The 23,687-nt window shown below is 44.0% G+C and overlaps 1 protein-coding gene across 3 annotated transcripts in view; it reads right to left on the bottom strand.

The window, feature by feature from the left end:
- Window positions 1-23,687, bottom strand: part of fgf13a (fibroblast growth factor 13a) — a 153,507-nt gene that overhangs the window by 59,290 nt on the left and 70,530 nt on the right. For all 3 annotated transcript variants that reach the window (XM_083785631.1, XM_083785630.1, XM_083785632.1), the window contains exon 3: window positions 21,614-21,781. In XM_083785631.1, coding sequence (XP_083641757.1) covers window positions 21,614-21,781 — 168 coding nt within the window. The remainder of the gene's footprint in view (window positions 1-21,613; window positions 21,782-23,687) is intronic.

Genomic DNA, 23,687 nt, shown 5'->3' with positions numbered 1-23,687 from the left:
TTCTTGAGCCACCTCTACTCTCAGCTTTGTCCATGTCAATCTCAATCAGGACCTTGACGGGGGTCCCCCCAGGGGTCTATACTTGGCCCCCCTCCTTATTACCCTTTGCACCTAGATCTCTTATGCCCAGAATAGGGATATTATTGTTCACGGTTAAGGTGAATGGACGGAACTTTAAACTTTATACTTTATAGTGGAATCAGCACTCTCTGTAGTATTGGGGTTGAGCCCAAAGTAAACTAACCTTACTGCCCAAAAATAACACTGACACTAAAGAACTAGGCTGGTTCTAGGTTAGATACTGTACCTCGTCCCCAATGCCTCCCTACTTTCCTAATATTCATAATAACACACACACACACACACACACACACACCAGGTGTAAAATGTTACGCATTTTGAGAAAAGTCAGTTTTTCGCCACTAATTCCCCGTAGGATGAAGGTAAACACTTCAAACTTCCTGGGCACGTAGAGTGCGTTGCTGTACACATACTGACGCGATGGCGTCATGATGGCGTTGACCAATCAAGAGATAACGTGCATGTTACAACCTTGACGCGTTACAACCGTGGCGGCTCTCCCCTACTTGAGTAAGAGTAAGTAAGAATACAGATACTCCTGGTCACAAGTAAAAGTAGTTCAGTCAAAATGTTACTCAAGTACGAGTAAAAATGCTTTTAAATATACTGAAGTATTAAAAAAAAAAATACTTTAAAAAAATAGTTAAAGTAAAAGTGAAAGTACCTGCTTTAAAAAAATCACACCCGTGTGAACTGAGTGTCGCAATTCTGCCCCCCCTCCCCCCCACACCTCTCTCTCTCTCTCTCTCTCTCTCTCTCTCTCTCTCTCTCTCTCTCTCTCTCTCTCTCTCTCTCTCTCAATTCAATTCAACAGGCTTTATTGGCATGACGTTTTACAAGTGTTGTCAAAGCACAATCACAGATATGACAAACAACATCATAACAACATAATATCAATGACATGAAAAAATAAATAAAAATAATATAAAATAAAGCAGGTGGTGCAGAAAATAAAACATGGCATACTGTATGTGTGTCCTACTGGTTGTCCCTTTTCTTGTGACAGGAATTGACATATTTTGCAGCCAAAACTGCACATTCTTTCTGTTCCCCCAGAAGGAATGGTAATCTTTCCCTTTCTGTCATACTGGGACATTTATTTCAAATTTTGGGAAGAACTCCTCTCTAATATTTGTGTAGTTTTTACATTGTGTTAAAAAGTGTAACTCTGTCTCTATAGCTCCGTCATCACAGTGACAGCACAGCCTCTCCTCTCTGAGCAGCCAGGTCTGTCTGTGTCTGCCCTTCTCTATTGCCAGACTATGATCACTCAGTCTGTAAATTGTCAAAGTCTTTCTCAGGTTTTTATCAGTTACTGTGGTTAGGTAGTCTGCCACAGTATACTGTCTGTTTAGAGCCAAATATGTTTCTAGTTTGTGTTGTGATTGTGTGAGTTTGTTCCAATATGTGATGTATTTATATTTTTCTTTAGTTATAATTTGGTTGGGTCTAATCTTCTGAGTGATAGTGTAGCTGCACTGAGGCTGTCTGGGGTTTGTGATGTCAGAAGGTGAGAGGTCAGCTAGTTTCAGAACCAGCTGACTGAGGGGGCTCCTTTGGATGTTCCAACTCTTGGCCTCTCTCTCTCTCATTAGCAGGCAGCAGGCACAGCACAATCCCTCTCTGTTTCTGGCGCCCCTTCTGGTACTAATAAGTCATATACTCGTGCTCATGACCACTGCCACTGCCACATAGTTGTACACGGACATTGCTGGTTGTAGGAGTGGTTGCACCACTCAAAAATAGTTAAAGTACAAGTACTCAAGTACGTTTACTATGTTACTGTCCACCACTGATCACTGCCAGCAGCAACCAGTGGAATGTATGCCTTATTTTACATTCTGTCGCATGCATTCTGTTGCTTGACGCCAATAACTGTCCTCGTCAACAAGCGACACAGAGGGACGATAAGAGTACTGAGCTCGACACTGTTGAGCTTAAGAAGTTGTGGTAAGTGGCTTTACAGCATGGTCCCATTTCATGAAATCACTACTTTGTTTTTCTTTAATCCCCCGTCCACTAACCAGTGCTTACCCACACTAAAGGGATTATCAACTAAAAAAAAGGACAGAGAAATATTACCAAACTGGCAGACATGCTGTTCTCCCAATTCCCCACACACTTAACGTACAGGAAATTCTGTCGTTGCCGATGCCAATACGTATCGTGACTCATGTGTCGTGACCTCGCCAGGAGGACATATACTGTAGCGACGTAGCCGGTTTCACCGCCAATTGTCGTCATATATGGAGGCACCACGGAGGATTTGAAACCTGAGGCCCCGTTTAGTCAACGTTCTCTAGAGAAAAAGATGTGCCTTCCGTTTACACGGGAACGGGCATTTTCCGGGGGTTGAAACCGCCAACAAAGTCAAACCATCTTCCAGGGTGGAAATCTTTGAAAATGCTCCGCCTCCCCATCTCCATGCAAACATGCAATGCGGAGAATCCGCAAACGTGTGATGTCATGGGCCAACTATGGCCCACATCGGCTCACGTTGCGTATGCTATTTTATTGGTGCAGACCAGGTTGCATCTGTGAATGTATAAACAAACAGCTGTGATGAGGAAGTGGAACGGAAGTGGTGCAACCATAGAATATATATGAATAGAGAAGACACCCGAGTTCTCCTCCCATCCACTTGCATTAAGTTGCTCAAAAGCGCATGAGGCGATTTCACTCCTCCTTCCGAGTAGGAACAGAGTGCATTCTGGGATGGATTGGCCCCAAACACATGAACGTGCTGCCGTTGAACGTGCACGAACGCGCACGAACGCGGATGAGCGTGCTGCCGTCGTGAACGTGTACAATGATAGTCAACGGACTAGCGCGTTCATGTGTTTGGGGCCAGGCTGCAATACCTTAATTCGGCCACTATGTCCATTTCGCCTCAGGGTTTCAGCTGGGTGCCTTCTCTATTCATATATACTCTAAGGGTGCAACGCGTGCATTTTCTCTAAAGACCATTGATGTGTTAAACGTTAAGCTTGGTCCCAGAATGTGTCCTGTGACGACAAAGCAGATATCCTTCCCGTGGAGGCACATCGGGGGGAGGGGATGCACAGGGGATTACGGAATGGAACTGTCCCAGATGCCAGTTGGTTTACAGTGTCTCCAACATGACAGAGGAACGTATACTAGTATAAAGTCAAGGCTGCATATTTTGTTTGAACTGACATCCAAAGAGTTTCACACCATGTTGACGATGGGATCTACGAGGTGATAAAAAAAGAGGTGATGAAAACGGAAAGAACCTTTCAATAGCTAACAAATCATTTTCTAACAATACCACAGACGGCAACATCCCCAGTGTTCATTTAACCTAATGAACCCTAAGCTAGCGTCCATTTTCTGAGCATGTCATAATAGGCATCTAGACCTAGATCCTTTTTGCCGAACAGGTTTGCTGTAAAGGAAGAAAAGGTGCGGAACAAGTTATACAGCCGTCAACTAAGTATATAGGATTTAGGAGGTTAATTCTGACAGTGTAAAACATTGCCCACAAGGTGCAGGTGTGATATGCAGTGGCAGACATTTAGAGGGGCAGGTGCAGTGAAGAAAGGGCACCTTGTGCAGCGCATGGAACCGGCCAGTTGCCTTAACAGTGTGAGATTTACAGATTTTGGGGCGTAAATAATATATTAGAAGCTTTTTTTTGCATCAAGAATTGAACAATGACGCCATGGTCCACATACTGTACAATATATATATATATTATTTTATTAAAGGCACATTGGACACATTGCTGTCCAGAGGGCAAGGGCAGGTGGTCAGGTGTAGAGACTGACACGGGAGTGGATTTCCACTCCTGTCCTGTCCCACACCCACAGAAAAAATCCTGTCCTGTCCCAATCCTGGACCAGGGTAAAAAAAATAATCCTGTCCTGTCCCACTCCTGTAGAATGACTCCTGATCCCATCCCGCTCCCACTCGAGATGACTCCCACTCCCATCTTTTTTTTCTTTTTTTTTTAATACCGCATTGTGCCGATTATAGACCACTCCAATAATAAGATGACCCCCATTTTTCAAGACTAATTAGTGAAAAAAGTACATTGAAATTCAATTAGTCTAGTCCCCGTCCCCGATAACAAAATAAATAGTCTTATATTCAGCACAATATGGTAATTTAGTCATTAAGGCAATGGATGGCGTTCTTATTTTTTTAAAGAGTATCGTTTCATGCCATTAAACAATGTGGCACCAGGAACAGTTAACGTGGTAAATGTAATGGTATATTATATATATAGTTATATATATAATAGTTATATAGTTATATATATAGTTATTATATAGCTAGTTTGTTGGTTAGGGAAGACTTGGCACCAACAGGCAATTTATGTTTGACAAACGAAGACATCTTTGGCATCTTCAGCGGTATTTGATTTGCATACGTGTCTGATGAGACCACTTGTCCCTCCCTCCGTTGTGTATTTTACTAACACTACGCAATCTTTACAGGCTGCATACACAGTATTGTTACCATTATGCTCAACTCTCATGAACCCTGTCAATAGCTTAGACTTCCCGACAAGTTCTCTGAGTCTAACAGACTGATCATTAGTCCTCACTTTTCGCTGCAAAAGCTCCTTTTGGGCATCATCTCCCCCGCCGCCATCCATTTGTTGTTTCGTTGTGTGCTTTACTGTGCTACTCGGTGCTACTGTACTGTGATAGTGTGATGTGCTTCTCGTTGTTGTTGTGTCTGTTCAGTTTTCACTTCTTCTTCTTCTTCCCGGAGTCTCCGCATTTAAGTTCCGGCTACAAGCACTGATGGATTATGGGTATGTGTACCCATAACCCATAACCCATTGCTAACGCAAGTCAAAAGAGCGTTGTCTCACTGAAAGATGACTACAAATATGGGTGCTTCTGTTCTTTTGGTTGGAGCCACGACCAGCTGAAAATGATCATTATGATAGATAGATGTCATTCCCGCTCCTGCACACTCCCGTTGACTTTCATTCCCGTCCCGTCCCGATCACGGGATTAATAAAAATGTTAATCCCATCCCACGGGATTCCCGCAGGAATCACATGTCCCACGGGAATCCCGACAAAATGTCACTCTCTAGTCTAGTGTCTATCTGTGCACGCCACTGGTGATAGGATGTGCTTTCTTGGTGTGAACACATACTAAAGCCAGACTATTGGTTTCCGAAGCCGATTACCAATATTTGTTACCAATTTTGTTAAAAAGTGCTGAATCACAAAGTAAAAAATAAAATGTGTTAAGTAGTGACATGTTGTGATCCTGTAGATAACCGGTTGAAAGTGATTCCGATATATTGGTCAGGACTCAGGCTCTAACAGATACTGACTCCAATGGAAATGTCATGTCATCTCCCGTGCTGGTGGCCATACTGTACCAGGTGCTATTCTTAGCATTACACCAAAAAACAACCCAGAACACATCCCCAGTCTGGAGTGCAGAATAACTGTCAATGTTTTTGCAATGAGGGTCTAATTTGCACTGCGGCAAAGCAGAGGCAATCCATCACAGAACTCGATTTAACCTAACAGGCCATGCACTATATTGCACTATATTCAAACATTCGGTGCCGCGCTATGAGCTTGTAGATCTGCTATTTTTCAATAGCTAAAGGATAACATAATGCTTAAAAACACCAAAAGAGGTTCCCGTTCAGAACGGGTTAATGCAAGTGATCAGGCTGATTTGCCGTTACTTTCCGATTGTCACGGATTCCTTTCTTTTTCCTTCTTGGCGGAACGGATGGACTAAAGTGAAAACAACAACACGGCAGGAGATGTACCGTCTGTAACTCAGGCGGTGGGCAGTGGGCGGGAATATAGGTCACGTTCCACCAGCCAACTCTGGAGCCACTTTCCACTTGCATTTCTCCGAGATGTGTTTAGTGTTTCTGAAGCCTGCACTGGCAGGAACCAATGGAAAGCATGACGACAATGGATGGCACAAGACACAACAACAGAGTAACTGTAAACCAAAACCAAACACCACAAGGCAAAATACAGAACATGCAGAATAAGTCCATAAGTGTTCAAAGGCAACACACATGACAAGCGCTTTCTTTAACATTCAAGGCATTACAGAACATGAACTAAACACAAAATGGTCATGTCATAAATGGTCACGCCATAATAAGAGTTCAGGGTTTGGAGCCTTATAGTCACGGCTCAGACACAAAGGCAGAGGAGTGGGGCGTGACAGTTACGTACTACGTAGCAGCAGTGTGAGCTCACCAAGCGGATATTATTTAAAGTATTCCGTTTCCTGTCTGATTGATTGTTTGATGATTACTTTACTAGTAGCCTCGGAAACCCAGACGTTTTTATTTCCAGGGAGGAAAAGAAAGTCTGGGACCGAGTCCACAATTCATAGAGTAGCGCAAACGTCGATCACTCTCTGCTGATTTCTGATCGTCTGCACCTTTGTTAAATTGACGCACACCCATACACACACACACTCCTCTCTCTCTCTCTCGCTCTAATTAATTAGTCTCATGTCACGCAGTTGCGTCTACTGTAGATTCTCCCAGCGGATCCTGCCAGAAGCTGCCTATGCAATAGAAAGCATAGGTGGACCCCAGGCTACTTTATTAGCAGTTTGAACAGTACGGCAGTACGGTAAAATAGAAAACTATTTTACAATTTAGACATCTAGCAGACACGCTTATCCAGAGCAACTTACAAGTGTGAGATCACAGTATATGGCATGATGCAAAGAAACCAATTCAGTGTACTGTATCAGAGCTATACGATACCAGGTAAACATCAAAGCTAGCATTTTTATCGTCATTGGATTCATAAACCAGTGCCCAGTGGCTATAAAAATCCAACAGAACCCTGTTAACGCCACAGCACTGAACATGAAACATCTTTATTAAACACACTTCAAACGGTGCAATGTCTTCTACATATAACCTCTGTGATTCTGCAACGGTCAGAGAAGAATCCCATGTTGTAAAATACTCATGCATCTGTGCTTTCTTAACTTATGAAAGCCCAATGGCTTTTTTTATGACCATATATAACCATATTATATATCATCAGTTTTCTCCCTGCAAGCAACACAAATGTACAACAAACTATTGGGTTTAAGAAGTGGTGAAAGACTATAGATCACACTTATTTTTTAAATGGTTCTGTACTGGCGCTCTTACAGGCTTGATCAAACTTGATCAAACTTGATCAAACTTCCAGAAACAAAAAAGACTGAACAAAATAGCAAACATGCAAGCTCACAATGAGTCACATTGCACATTCAGGTAGCAGAAATATACAGAAAAGGAACTGTCTAAACCCACAGTGGACAATGTGGGCAAGTCCACACATGGCTGTATAGTCAGTCATTGCCCAATATCTACCCTTATGGCCATCTATAAATATGTATATTAGATGTAAATCTGTACACTGAAGATAGTGACACTGAGGACCACGCTAGCATCTGTTTTTGCCGTTTTCTTCATAGTCTCATCTCTACCTCAGCCATCTGAGAGCTGAAGGGTCGAGGGCACGCAGCAAATTGAAATTGCTCTCATCCTTTGCCTCTGTACAACTTCTGCCTGCATGCTGTCTCACAGCGAGTGACCTGAAACCCAATATGCTCTCTCCATCTCGCATTCTGGCTCTCTCTCTGCCACAAGCTTCAGATGAGAAAAAAGCATGGGGCTTTAATAAAGGATGAGAGAGACTGGCAAGAGAGCGCGAGAGAGAGAGAGAGAGAGAGAGCGAGCGAGAGAGAGAGCGAGCGAGAGCGAGAGCGCGAGAGAGGGAGAGAGAGAGAGAGAGAGAGAGAGAGAGAGAGAGAGAGAGAGAGATTGCATCAAGTGATAACAGTCACAGAATGGAGACCCGCTTAGGCTTAGTGTGTTCTTAGTGTGAGCCTAGGGTGACATTACCACTTTGAGGGGCTCATATGGGGCTCTCCTCTGTTTGACCCTGAAGACAGACAGACCACTGAGGGGCTCATGAGGGGCTCTCCTCTGTTAGATCCTAAAGACAGACCACTGAGGGGCTCATGAGGGGCTCTCCTCTGTTAGATCCTAAAGACAGACCACTAAGGGGCTCATGAGGGGCTCTCCTCTGTTAGATCCTAAAGACAGACCACTGAGGGGCTCTCCTCTGTTAGATCCTAAAGACAGACCACTGAGGGGCTCATGAGGGGCTCTCCTCTGTTAGATCCTAAAGACAGACCACTGAGGGGCTCATGAGGGGCTCTCCTCTGTTAGATCCTAAAGACAGACCACTAAGGGGCTCATGAGGGGCTCTCCTCTGTTAGATCCTAAAGACAGACCACTGAGGGGCTCTCCTCTGTTAGATCCTAAAGACAGACCACTAAGGGGCTCATGAGGGGCTCTCCTCTGTTAGATCCTAAAGACAGACCACTGAGGGGCTCATGAGGGGCTCTCCTCTGTTAGATCCTAAAGACAGACCACTGAGGGGCTCATGAGGGGCTCTCCTCTGTTAGATCCTAAAGACAGACCACTGAGGGGCTCATGAGGGGCTCTCCTCTGTTAGATCCTAAAGACAGACCACTGAGGGGCTCATGAGGGGCTCTCCTCTGTTAGATCCTGAAGCCACTGTGCCACCAACCATTGACCACTTGAATCCTAGCGCCCCTCTGTGTCAAATTAGTAGGTGAACTTTTTGCGAAAATAGCCGATCTACAAGCTCCCGACACATCGTTGGGAGCTTGTACATTGGCTACTTTCACCAAAGAGGTCTGATATAAAAGGGGGAAAAAACAGGGGGGGATAAGTATATATGACTGCGGTCAAAGAAGAACATAGGGTTTAAGTGGTTAAAAGGCAGAGGTTTAAGTGGTTAAAAGGAAGAGGGTTATGCTTTCATAATAAGGTTAACCGCCAATATGAACTGGGCTAGATTGAGTTTGGAGAGGGGGAATTCAACCACTTAAGACCTATAGGCTACTGCACGCTACATCATAGGATGAATAGTGAAAACAGCTTAAGCATGGTCTCAGTGGATGATGCACTTGTCCCTGATTCATGTCAAAGACACAAATATTTGACCACAGGCCCCATTTGAAAAGATGTTGCACAAGGATCCCTCCCATAACGGAAGATTTCCCCCCCCACACACACACACACACACACACACACACACACACACACACACCCAGCATAAAGTCTCACTGAAGACTGTTCCGGGCCGCTGTCCGTTCTGTCATATGCTCTAGAGTAGAGTAGAGACTGCACGCCCTCTGTGCAGGGGAAGAGAGTGTCTGAACCCTTTAAGGCTATTACTAAGAGAAAACTCCTAAGAGAGAAGTGCTATTCATATTGAAGTGCTAAATTCATATTGTGCATATTCCTAAACTGTGAATACGAGCAGGTAGTATAGTACACACACACACACACACACACACACACACACACACACACACACACACACATACACACACACACACACACACACACACACACACACACACACACACACACACACACACACACACACACACACACACACACACAGAGAACTCTGTGCTGCCATGTCCTCATGTGATGTGTGTCTATACATGTGCGCAGCTGCTGGATTAGTGAGCTAATGCCAATGCTGCTGCTACCGTACAGTATAAAAGGACCTTTCAGAAAGCATGACTTGTCACTACTTTAAAACACCAAAAGGGGTTCCCGCCCAAAATGGGTATTTGAAACATCAATTGTATTCGGTTGTTTTGCCGTCATATAGAACAAAATACAATAATGCCGTCAGCACAAACTGGAATAGATCAGGGACTACAGCGGTGGAGGAGCAAAGATAGCTGATCTACATCCCACAGCGCGTGTGCGATGTAACGTGTTTGACACTTTGTAAATCTACCATTTTCAGTTTAGTTTCACTATTATTTGAAATTTTTGAAAATTGTGATGCTTTGACAGTCATAAGAAAAGCTGCATATCATCAGACAGACTAGAGACAGTGATGTAAAAGTTGTGTTTAAAAAGCATCACATACTGGCCTGGGCCGTGGCTCAGCGGTCCAGGCACCTTGGCTGGTAATCCAGTCTGGCAATGTTGCCGCGGGTTCGACTGATCACGACGGCCTTTACTGCATGTCACCCCCCCCATCTCTCTCCCCATTTCCTGTCAGCCTATTGTCTGTCCCTCCATAAACAATATAAAATAAAGGCGAAAATGAACTGAGTGGTGCAAATCCCCTCTCCCCCCCCCCCCCACCTCTCTCTCTCTCTCTCTCTCTCTCTCTCTCTCATTAGCAGGCAACAGTGCAGCACTATCCCTCTCTCTGTTTCTGGCACAACAGCGCCCCTACTGGTACTCATAGTCATATACTGGTGCTCATTAACCAACACAGACACACATAGGTGAACACAGACATAGGTGAACACGGACATTGCTGTTCCTTGGAGTGGTTGCACCACTCAAAAAAGCATCACATACAGCAATATACTATACAGTAGAGTAGGGAGGGCGTTCTTTAAGAAAGCACATTGCAGGACCACACATGCTTGAACAGTGGGAGGGTGTTTTCGTCAAAGCAGCCCGTCAAGCAGCCCGCCTGATAAGATAAAAACAGATAAAACAGAGACGAGAATGAGACCAGAGCTTTTTAGAAAGAAAGTGTTTTTGACCTGGTTTGTACCCCCCCCACATGCACCCTCTCAACACTGATTATTCATTCCAACGCAGAAGTTCACCTCAGCCACTTTCTCGTCTGCCACAAAATGTGATTTGGTTCTGCGATGATGGCCCGCCTGCTGATATGCAAGGAACCTGGCTGTGTGGAATAGTGTGTGCGTGTGCGTGTGCGTGCGTGCGTGCGAACTAAGGACGACCAAGGGAAATGTACAACCGCGGTGATGCACTCCGCTGGAGGTTGTTAGTGAAAAAGCGCTGGCCTGACACGGCGGCCCAATCGAGTTACTTGCTGCATCATTGCTCATTTGACAAACACCGGCGGAGGGCAATGGAACGGCACTGCACGCATTGGCGGACTGGACTGACGACGTGATGTGTGAGGGAGCACAATGAAAATAATAACCCCTTTAATATAACACTATGCATAGAGTATTATACAGTATGTCTGCCTCACCTATTGTGAGGCCATTGCCTGGCTGTACAGTAGACGACACAGTACGGTACACCAGCGTTATGCATCATCATACTGGTTTAAAATTGCAAAGGAATTTTTGTTTTGATTATTAACACCCCGAGCAGCAAGGACCGAGTTCCCCGTTCAATCAATTAGTAACGCCCAGCGCTCAGGACGGAGATTGATAAAAGGACGGAGATTTATTGATATCAAAACCGATCGCGGCGCTCCACAGGCTGGGAGCGTCTGTTGCGCAACATTCAATGTTATTTTCAGGTGGGACGTCATTGAAAATGTTCCCCCCCACTTTAGCCGATGAGACCGAAAATCTTAAAACGTGAATAACTCTTGATCTAAATCATTCCGTCCAATTCTAAACAAAGATTATGTGTTAGACGGCCCGTCGCTAGTCGCGTTAGAATTAATCACACCTCCAGTCGTTGTCGATCGACTCAGGAGTGTTTTGGCTACATCTAGCTACTTCAGCTACATCCGGGACAGCATCCAGTCCGTTGCTAAATGTGCTCCGCTGCTATAAATCGCTGGGCGCTCTGATTGAATGGATTAAATAACCCTGGGCGTTTGGTGTATTAAAGCAGGGCTCAATTTATTGATCAATTCCACAAAGCTGTGCTTCACCTCCTAGGCTACTATGTAGCCTGACAGCGGGTTCGAGTCCCATGTCCCAATCCCGACGGGCTTGTCACTTAGTCTCTCCCCATTTCCCGTCAGCATACTGCACCATCAATAATAAAAGGCATAAAGGCACACAAAATATCTTAAATAAATAATCCTGAACGTGTGGTTGAGAAAAGGGGTCTACTGGAGGGTCTACAGAAAGGCTGCTGGGAGTGGAAATTGGAAAACAAAGCTACAAGCCATCTTCATCATTGTTAAATACACTAATTTAGTCTGGGATGCTTTGGCTGTATTTATCTAGCGTTAAGGGGTTGGGGAAGACATTTCCACAGCACACCGATCCATGAGTTGGCAAGTAAACAAGCTAAGGCGGTTGTGGAATACCCTGGATATTTTTTCCAGACATTTACTCACTAATGAGGAGCACGTAAACCAATTGATCTCCAGCACAGCACCAAAAATAAAACCATTGAGAGGAGTCAGACCACATTGTCTGACTGGCTGGTACTAGTGTTGATTTCGTTGACTAAAAGTAAGACGAAAAATGTTCGTCGACTACCTTTTTCCACTGATGAAAACTAAATGGAAACGACATGAAAACTAAGCTATGATGACGAAAACTAAGACGATTGTCAATAAATAAAAACTAGACTAAAATGTTAGGAAGTGTAAAAGTGTTAAAACAGTCATGACGGCATCAAGGCCTGCCAAAACACATTTTGGTCGACTAAAATCTTGTGATATTTAGTCGACTGAAACTAGACTAACACTAAAACATTCCAGGTGACTAGAATGTGACTATTCAAGAGACTATAGGGCTAAAACTAAAATTTGCGGCCAAAAACAACACTGGCTGGTACAGTCTATAGCACATTCTTACAACTTGATTGCGCCTTTGCAGCGATGCCTGTGCAAAAAAGTTTAGGGTTACATAACTAGTCTTGTCAATAAGCTGGGTTTCATCTCACCTCCCTACATCCTTGGATGAGCCAAGTCTTCTCGGAGGGCTGGCAGGAAATGTGATGATAGAAAGCGGGTATGTCTGTATGAACCCCAGCCAGCAGGAGCCCGTGGCTGGCAGGCTGGCACATTGCCTTGTGCCCCTCGAGGCGAGACGAGGCTTTACAGTAGCCTACAAGCCCTACATAACCCCCTTCACTGCCTGTGATGCGGTCACACAGACCCACCTAATATGGCTTTGTGTGTGTGTGTTATAGTTGAGCCAGCCCCCATTTCCATTTCTCTGTCTGGCAAAAGTTTATCCAGAGGACAACCATGCATGGGTCCATGGGATTATTTGCAACGAGGAAGTCCAAAGAACATGTCAGAAGGGATTAACCTCTGGGGCTCCGCTCAGGAATAGCAGAGCAGCAAGATTTGGTGTACTGTAGATGGAAAGATTCAGCGCCGATCACCTGTCAATCAAGACACAGGCCCTGAATAACCCTTTACCGGTTACGCAGCAGTCTCTCAAATCCCAACTTGCCAAATCATCAGTCAAATAATAATGACGAGGCTCGCATATGAAACTCTGGGTGCGGCGATTTGTCTCAGCCCTCCTGGCTTGTTTTCTCATAAACATCCGAAGCAAAATTGGAGTGCCCCGCAGAGCGAAACGAAGATTTTAAAAAAAAAGAAAGGGAAAAACAGACAGAAATGAGGCAAGAGCACAAATGAGTTCTAAATGGGATATGTGGAGGGTGAGAATATTGATTCTTTCTGGGGACTGACAGCAGCTCAAATAGATTTTCTCACGCATGGGCACAGGGCCTGTCAGATGAAGCACATCATATCACGACAGATGACAAAACGGTCTTTTCAGATGACAACTCAGGTGACGTAGGCTGAGGGGGATTCGTTTTTTAGTGTGTGTGTGTGTGTGTGTGTGTCTCTCTCTCTCACACAGGGAGAATAAAGGGAAAACATTGCTTTTATTGAGCAAAAACAGGGCAGGTGGGAACAGTCAGAGTGGGTGCTACTGGTCCATGTAATGTGGCTCGGCTGATGGATGACCCACAGAAGCATGCCGCAGAGCTGGCTACGATCCAAACACTTGTGTTGGTGAGTGATGTTGAGTGGGGCCTTCGGGGCTTCCAGACAGTACAAACAACGGGCCCGCCCCTACCGTACTGTAATGTGTGTAACTATGTGATAGGATGGCATTCTGTAAGGATTCCCATGAGGTCCGCTGGGCTAAATGTGGCTGCAGAATGAAACACGTCGTCGTAGCCTCATTTCACCACTGATTCTCACCCCGGCGAGGGACACACACACACACACACACAACGCACGCTTTTAACGCACATACTGCACAGTCTCGCTCAATCTTGCAAGCTGTCAGCAACCCCTCCTCCGTACTAACCCCCCCCCCATTTACAAGGTTCTGACTCAGCAGTATGCCTCATTGCACCGTTTACAGCGTTAACGGATTGTTTACACTTGGGGACAATCTACTACACGCTTCTCCTATATGCCCCCCCCCCCCCCCAGACCAACTATGCGGTCAGGTAACAAATCAGCTTGTTTCTGTTTAACCCATTTAGACCTGAGGACGGTTCTGCAAATGTCTTCTAAATCCTGACAGTTTTCTGAAAAACCCTATGTTTCAGTCGGTCTCAAACATTTTCATGTCAAGGACCCTAAAACAAATGTATGTATTTGGCCATGGACAGGACACCCATCTGAAAATATGTTGTTCCAGGGACCCTCCCAGAAGCAAAGATTTGAATTAAAAATGTTCGCTGTGAAAGAATATATGTTCAAAAATGTGCACATGTTTTCATGACTTTAAAAAAATTGCAGATCTACAAGCTCGTAGTGCGGCACTCACAGTGGTGTAAAGTAACTATGTATGTACTTTAGTATAATTTTGAGATATCTTTTTTACTTTACTGGGGTAATTCCATTTTTCAGTACTTATACAATCCAATACATCTCAGAGGCAAATATTGTAATTTTACTCCACTACAATGATTTGGAAACTTGTATGTTTAGATAATTATTACAAAACGCATACAATACCCACTTGTAATGAGCCACACAGCTGTGTTGAGTTTATAATCAATGCTTTTTACTGAAAGTAGTGTGAACTGGTACTACAGAGCATAACATTCTGCCTACCACTCACTTCCTGGCTTCATAGTGATGTCATCATTTCTCTCAAAAAGGTGTACACTACAACACTTACACTTACAACCCTATACATTTCAGCCATTTGAAAATAGCATTCTTACAATGCAAGCTTACAATGTGTCCCATTGTGAGCTTGTAGATCTGCTACTTTAAAAAGATTTTTTATGCATTTGAATACTTGAAACGGGACATTCTGTAGGCCTATAGTACTTTGTCTTTTACATTTGGTAATTTATGTACATTTTGGTGCCAATACTTTTGTACTTTTACACAAGTATATTTTGTTTGAATTCCGGACTTCTACTTGTAACATAGTATTTCTATATTTCAGTATTGATACTTTTACTTGTAAAGAAATTTGAGTACTTTTTCCACCACTGCCTAAAATATTCCTACTCGTCATTATCATCACTTATGACTCATTGGTAATGTGTTAGTGAGTGCCTGCAGCGACAGCTGCTTTTAGGTAACCTTCCAACTATTTTAAACACTTAAAGGGCCTTTCAAACGGGCAGCGATGAACGCAGACGTTGTCAACGACAGGCCTGCTCCAGGTCTGCTCATGAGGGGTGTGACAACGCAAGTGTAAAAAAAAACAGAATCCAGTTCTGGTGCGTCGCTGGTGTGCACGAAATGACCAGCGGTTTTCGAGATTAGCTATGCACAGACAGACACTCACACAGACAGGGGGGGGGGGGGACAACAATCTCAGCCTTCCGGCCGAGATAAATGATAGCCTCTTTTGCATTTACTTTCAGCTGCCTTTTCCTGACCCCGACTTTATCTTCTGCACGGTTGTTTGTTAGGTTAATACAAATAAAACAAATGTATAGAGGAGATCAGAATGGAGTTAAGGGTTTATCATCCCCAGAAAGAAAGCTATTTACCTTGCAGTTAATAGTCAATAAGAATTGTACAATACATAAAACAATTAGATAGCAAAATAACAACTCAGTCTACCTCTGTCTGCCTTCATTTCTGCCTTTGAAACACACCTCTCTCTCTCTCTCTCTCTCTCTCTCTCTGGGAGGAGGAGGGGGGCAAATGGGAGAGAAAGGCTAATTAAATGGAGCGTGATGGAAGGTAATAGACCCAGCTACTTGACTCTGGTCCCCTCGCTCGCCCCATGGGCCCCACAGTGGGTCCTTGTTAATGTTGTGTCTTACACACCCACTACTGCCATTTGTTTATCCCTTGAGGACTGAGTTAGGCCTGGAGGAGACAGAAATGAATTCTGCATCAGCATTTTTCGTAATCTTTTTTTCAATCCCCAGAGCACAAGAGGGAATACTGTGTGACCAGTGTTTGTTTGTGCGACAGTTTTCTGAAAAACCTCATGTTTCTGGTGCTCAATATTTCATGTCAAGGACCCCAAAAATATATGTAATTGGCCGCCGGCCCCCCATCTGAAAATATGTTGTTCCAGGGACCCCCTCAGAAGCAAAGATTTGAGCTAAAAACGTTCACTCTGAAAGAATATATATATATATTTGCGCCACATTTTCACGATTTTTCAAAAATAGCAGATCTACAAGCTCGTAGCGCGGCACTCGGTGCCACGCTACGAGCTTGTAGATCTGCTATTTTTTTTTACAGCCAGGCTGTGAACTGAAGGCACCCGTGACCTTATATCACAGACATCACTTATTCATGCCGTTTCCATTTACGGTACACGTTGAATTTGAAATAAATAGATGGCGCAATAACACTGTGCTAATGCTCCGGAAGAAAGAACAAACAAACAAACGCACTTCAGCTGTTAGTGGAGCGCGAGTGCATCCGGGAGATGTGTGTTTGTCTCATGTCAACACAGCAGTAGCAAGCAGAGCTCAGCGTTGGAGGGAGAGAGAGAGAGAGAGAGAGAGAGAGAGAGAGAGAGAGAGAGAGAGAGAGAGAGAGTGAGAGAGAGAGAGTGAGAGCTGCTGAACAGTGTTGACAGAAAAACATACAATTCCATTTAGTTTGTCATATTTTAGTCATTTGAAATGCTTTAGTTTTAGTATAGTTGTAGCTGACAAATTAGACAAACATTGTCAATATATTTAGTCTTAGTTTTAGTCACCATAGATTAGTTTAGTCATCAGCTTAGTTTTTTTTATATAGTTTTTGTCTGTGAAAAAAGGCAGTCGATGAACATTGTTCGTCATAGTTTAAGACGACAAAATCAACACTGCTGCCAACAGGTCCTCAACTTGGCTGGATCAGTTCTTTTCGGCATTCGATGAAGTATAAATTAGGCTTAAGTTAATGATCCCATGGAAAATGGGGGAGGGTGGGGGGGGGGGATTCCGAGGGATTGCAGTAACACACAGTGGGGAACGACAGGGAGACAGTAGCTATAACATCTACACTTGTGTTTACATTTGTGAACGTCTGGAGGCGAGGCTCAGAGCTCGATAAATTCCACACCAGGCCTGCTCTGTCTCTCTGGGATTTAGAGAGTGTGGGCGAAATCGAACAGTTTACCGAGGAATGAGAGTCTGTGTACAATCTTGACTATACATGTTTGACAACAGAGAAAGAGAGAGAGGATGTGCATTTAGAGTGTGGGGTTATTTAAAGAACAATCCACAATGGGCAAAAGACAACAACAAACTATTGTTGTCATCACCACATACATACACGGAGTGTATGGTGCCGTGTGTCCGTTTCCATGTAAATTATGCGTGGACTTGGCATAGGGCTGAATTATGGATGGAATTCATAGAGATCTTAATCTGGTGGAGAGACAGACAAAGAGAGAAGCAACAGCAGACAGAGTGACAGGTATTTAAATGACAAAAGAAGAAAGAGGCCTTGCCACGGAGGAGCCAGAAGACAAACGCACTGATAGAGTTGGACATGACAGTTATTGTGCTGCCCGGAGCTCTGCCTGCCGAGCTGAGCTCATTTTCCTCTGACACCGTGTGGCCCTCATTCACACTTTATCTCTTTTATCTGCGTTTTATCTCGTCTCCCAATACCGTTCAGATAGCTTGCTGCGCCCCATCTCGGCAGTGCTGTGTAGTGCGTCAGAAGGTTTCAGATACCCAAGGACTATGTAAAGAGGACGGGAAGCGAAGACCGTATGGTGGACTCCATGTTGCAACATGCGCAGTTGAGACCAGGAAGTTGTACATGACCAAATTTGGGCATGTGTTCTGCATACTTGGCTGCTGGGTCGCAAGACAAATTTCAGTGTGAACTGACAATAAAGTACTATATCATATCTCGTATCATTTCTTGTCTGTGCTGCACTGACACCATTGCTTCAATCTAACTTGTGGTGTAGAACAGTGGTTCTCAAAGTAGAAAGAACAGCTATTCTCAGGGTCTTCGTGGTTGACAAATCTAATCTAATTTCGGTTTGAAGTGACACAAATCTTCTCTTATGGGGGATCCCCCTGGCACAAAATCTTCTCAGATGGTGACCAAACATGCCACATATGTAAAGTTTGGCAGTCCCTCGGCGTGAAAAAGTTTGCGAATCACTGGCGTAGAAAACCCATTCATCACCGCAACATGGATCCCTTGAAATGTTGTTACCATGGTTACAATTCAGCGTGATAGATTTCGCCTTCTAAAATATACGAGGTAAAAAGATATATACATATAAAAAAAGCATGACTGAGTGAAAATGAGAAATGTGCTGTATATTGGCCTGTCTGTCTTGCCAAGGCTTTATGTGGCATGTTGTAGACAGGTTTCTGGGATTGCTCAGTGTGCATCGTGGCTTAACTCTAACACTGTTGTGTAGCAGCACTGACATACAACATAAACCCCATACTCCAGACAGTCAGCACTGACTCTAAACATAAACCCCATACTCCAGACAGTCAGCACTGACTCTAAACATAAACCCCATACTCCAGACAGTCAGCACTGACTCTAAACATAAACCCCATACTCCAGACAGTCAGCACTGACTCTAAACATAAACCCCATACTCCAGAGAGAGAGAAGGAAAGAGAGGTTGAAGAGGAAGGAAGAGATATGATGCTATATCGTTGCTGTCAGAAAGAAACCTCCATATTAAAAAAAAATTGGGGGTTCCCCGTAAATGAATGCCCTGGCCTACTTGATGGCATGCTACAGCGTCACAGAAAGGTATGAAAAATAGCAGATCTACAAGCACTTCAAACGCTCTATTTGAATTTGAATACTGAAAAGCAACAGTTTTAGCAATAATAATAATACGCATGTGATTGTGTGTACTGTGTATGTGCGTGTGTGTGCGCACGTGCGTGCGCTCCAGAGTATTACACAAACTCCAACCACGTCAGGCGTGGATGTTAATGACCGACGTATACGTAAGAGTATCCTCTCCTTCCTTTGTAAACTCAGTCACGTCCAACTGGAGCTGCAGCCAAACTGAATAATGCATCCTTCTGCAGACGGACCTCTCCTAGTGCACGCACGCACGCATGCACGCACGCACGCACGCATGCACGCACGCTCTCTCTCTCTTTCTCCATCTCTTCATCTGTCTGACTATATACACATCTCGTCTTGCTCAGTCCCTCCTTGACTCTCTCTCTCTCTCTCTCTCTCAGCTTTCCCTACATGTATACAGAAATAAATGCACGTTGGTTGTTTGTGTCCTTCCAAAGATCCAACTCACGATGCCACCGCAGATGAACAGGTCCATAAACCGAGCACGGCAAGGTCATACCAAGAAGGCCATCCCTCAGATGCAGCAGCGCGCACGTGCGCGCACACACGCACGCACGCACGCACGCACGCACGCACGCACGCACTCACACTCCTGAAGTAGTATACTTATATAGAAATGGTATCTTACCAATCTGGACGTCTGAAAAGGAAAGCACTTTTTTGGGGTTGCAATCTTAGCACTCTACCATGAGAGGGATCAGCGATATATGAAGCAATCATGCCTGGTTACCGGACAGTACAGTACAGTACAGTACAGTACAGTACAGTACAGTACAGTACAGTACAGTACAGTACAGTACAGTACAGTACAGTACAGTACAGTACAGTACAGTACAGTACAGTAGCATGCTGGAAGCACACAGGGATCTCAGGGTACTGCATGCACTGTACTGTACCACATGTCCTCATGTCTACTAAGACTGATGGAATAACACACACAAAGCGCACAGGCATCATGGTTCTGAACGCTCCAGGGATAGGGGAGAGGTTTAGAGAACAGTTAGGGTGGAGGGAGGGAGGGAGGGAGAGGCAATAGCACAGGGGTGGACAGAAAAGGAAAGCAAAGGAGGGGATAGACACTGTACAGCAGTGGTGGAAAGTAACTAATGTACATTTACATACTGTACTTAAGGCCCCTCCTATATACAGGTTTAATGTTTGTTTTTAGTTCAATGTTTGTTTTAAAAACGCCATTGACAAAGATAATTCAATGTTTGTTTTTGTCACCGTTTGTTTTACATCATTACAACATCACTGTAAGATATGATTTTTTTTTAAACTTTACTGGAGTATTTCCAATGCCTTTACTTCTACTCCACCACATCTCAGAGAGAAACACATTGTATATTATTTACTAGTTAGATTATTATAAAACATGCATTAACCCATTTTGAACGGGAACCCATTTTTGTGTTAGCACTATATTATGCTTTAGCTATTGAAAAATAGCAGATCTACAAGCTCATAGCGCGCCACCGAGTGGCGCGCTATGAGCTTGTAGGTCTGCTATTTTTGAAAAATCGAAGAGCGACTGACATAGAAGGCATTTTTAGAATCTGATCTCAGGTCAGAATGGGTTAATGACTTCAGGCCCACGACATGCTGTCAGGCTACATTGCAGCACTGCAGCTACGCCAGCGGTCATACATTTGAAAACTTGTGAAATTGGACATTCTGCATATGGAGAACTTTTAGTACTCCAAGTACATTTTGATACAAATACTTTTGTACTTTTACTTAAGTACATTTTGAATTCCTGACTATTACTTCAAACAGAGTGTTTCCACTTTGAAGTATTCGATACTTTACTTTTACAAAAACTGTAAAAATGTTGAACACTGCTGTACAGTATACATTTGTCTTATTGTAGTTATGCCTAAATTATACTTGAATAGTTTATTCATTTATTTATTACTGTTTTCTATCATCAGTTAATTTACTCTGATGACTGAATTTGACCTTGGGATCAAATAAACTCTCAAAATATATCACTTAATATCTATCTACTGGAAGGAAGGAAGGAAGGAAGGGGCATTGGGTCAAAGTAGAAATGGTTGGTGAATGCGGGGAACAGTCGGCTGCATACTCAGGGGGTGAGGGGAAGCCAAAACTGATACTTAAGTCGTGTACTTTTTATGACAAAAAATCATTATCATCAAACATCCAATAGGGATGTTTTCAGGGTAGGGAGGGAGATCATTAAACATACACACACACACACACGCGCGCACGCACACAGTACACACACACACACACACGCACACACACACACACACGAGAGCATAGGGAGAGACAGCGCGAGAGCATGTCCTGCATGCACCCTGCGAGCAAACATGCATCCACTTCAGATAGTCTCACACTGTGAGCATAATCACGCCATATGCTTCCTAAAAAGAACAGTTCAGACAGAATAATTATGCCCTGTCCTGCCAGGACGGGACAGGGAGGGGATGGGTGACGGGACAACAGGGTGGGTTGTGGCGGGGTGTGTCAGCAAATGAAAACAAGAAAACAAAGCAAAGGGTCTGGGGGGGGGGAGGTGTACAAACAAACCTTCGGGCTCTGAGTTCTCTTTGTGGACGACTTGCTTCAGCGGGCAGCAGAAGATTTCATGACACTTAGCACGAAAGGGGGACCCTTTACTCCTTATATCCGCCGAGTGGATGGAGTCCTGCCGTAACATAATGTACTCCTGGGTACCTGGGGCAGCATCATCCTGGACTGGGGTGGGTGGGTGGGGGTAGCCATAATAACACAATGAACTGAGGTTAGAGAGCTCACCACCACACATGGAGGAAAGAAAACACACAACACAAGAACAGCAGCAATAAAGAGAACTTATCGGGCTAAAACTATACAGGTGAATTAAATAAATGAAAAGACAAAACGGCAAACAGTAACTTTAAAGTAACATAATAGTCGAGAGAAAAGTGTGTGTGTGTGTGTGTGTGTGTGTGTGTGTGTGTGTGTGTGTGTGTGTGTGTGTGTGTGAGAGAGTGAGTGTGAGTGTGAGAGTGAGAGTGTGAGAGAGTGTGAGTGTGAGAGAGTGAGAGAGTGAGAGAGTGAGAGAGTGAGAGAGAGAGAGAGAGAGAGAGAGAGAGAGAGTGAGAGAGTGAGAGAGAGAGAGAGAGAGAGAGACGGGGGGGGGGGGGGGGGGGATGAGCGACAGGAGACATCCAGAGAGATATTCACAGGTAGAGAGAGAAAGATTCAGGACATACAGTAGAGTTCAATAAACAAACTTAAATCAAAGACAACTAAATGAAGCAACAGTGGGAGCCTCTTTATTATAGTGGCATTGGTCGATGCAAAAGAGGGTATTGAAAAGAGGAGTATAGCAGAGGATTTCGTGTATTAGTGGGTAGCTTTTTACTGTGCCGTGCACTCGGATGATGACTCTGACGACTGGCCGCAGCGGCTGGCGTTAGGGGTGGAGGCTTGTGGGTTAATAGCGAGGTGAGTGTGCAGTCAAAGCAGGATGGAAAGACAGCTTAAGCAGACCTATACAGTGACAGTATAGACCCCTCCTCTCCTGAGCACATAATGCATCGAACCCCCCCACACCGCTCCCGTTCATAAGCAGACAAGCAGATGCAAATGCATGCACAGGGCTGCAAGCCACTCCCTGCATACTGTATGTTGCAGAGAAAGAATGATGAACCTTGCTGTCATGGAGGAGTCATGCGTCAGTGGTGATTCTAGGCAATCTATAGGATTTGTTTTATTAGTATATTGTTGGGGTCTAGTATAGTGAAGAGACAGGACTTTAGTGCCTACATGCCTATAGTGTGTATTTGATCGACTACAGAGGAGCAGAGTTGGCTTCTAGACCACTGGCCTATTTTCTCCATGTTGATGGATTGGCTAAAAGGGAATCAGGCTCCGCTAAATGGCATTTTCTTCTAATGGCCCCGGGCACCATGCCTGTCTAACACATTCACTAGCTAATGAAAACAACTGCACAGAAGGCTTCAATACTGGACTGTGTTAAATCACGTCCTGCCATTAAACCACTATTTACTTAATTCCTGTCCAATTACGATGCATGGAGCCAACTGTATATTCAATTTAACAAAAAAAAAGCAAGGCGAAATGGATTCCTACATTTTAAATCCCACAATCCTGCACTGACTTTAGTATAGCTCTTAATGAATTGTTCACTATCAAAGGAACAGGGTCCTTTAGTATGGCTGCTCGGTATCCAGAGAAATAAATATGTTTATGGTATTTTATGGTTTATGTATCGTTCGTAGTACACAATAGCCTACATTGCCATAATAAAGTGGCAAAAAGCAAACCTATATGCTGCCCATGCCAATTAAATAAAAATGATATTTCTGTGAGTGCCAGTATTCGCTTCCATTGTAAAGGAACTTTTCTAGGACTATAAGAAACTTTTACATTAATTTAAGCCTGCAGCATATTCCAAACAAAGTCTTTTTTTCCCCCCCTTTTCTTTTTTGCTGAAACGAACAAAGTTTTCTGAGGACGATTCTTTTTAAAAACAGTGATTTTTCTTTTACCACGGATCATAATGGGCAAGTGTCCCTGAGCAAGACTCTTAAAGGTATATTCAGTGATTTCACTTAAATTCAAATATCACTTATTTTCTTGTTTTGTTGTGATA

This window comes from Protomyctophum parallelum, assembly GCF_964188405.1.
Source record: "Protomyctophum parallelum genome assembly, chromosome: 16".
NCBI lineage: Eukaryota > Metazoa > Chordata > Actinopteri > Myctophiformes > Myctophidae > Protomyctophum > Protomyctophum parallelum.
Note: the sequence above shows the minus strand (reverse complement) of the source record. Positions and strands in the feature narration are given on the sequence as shown.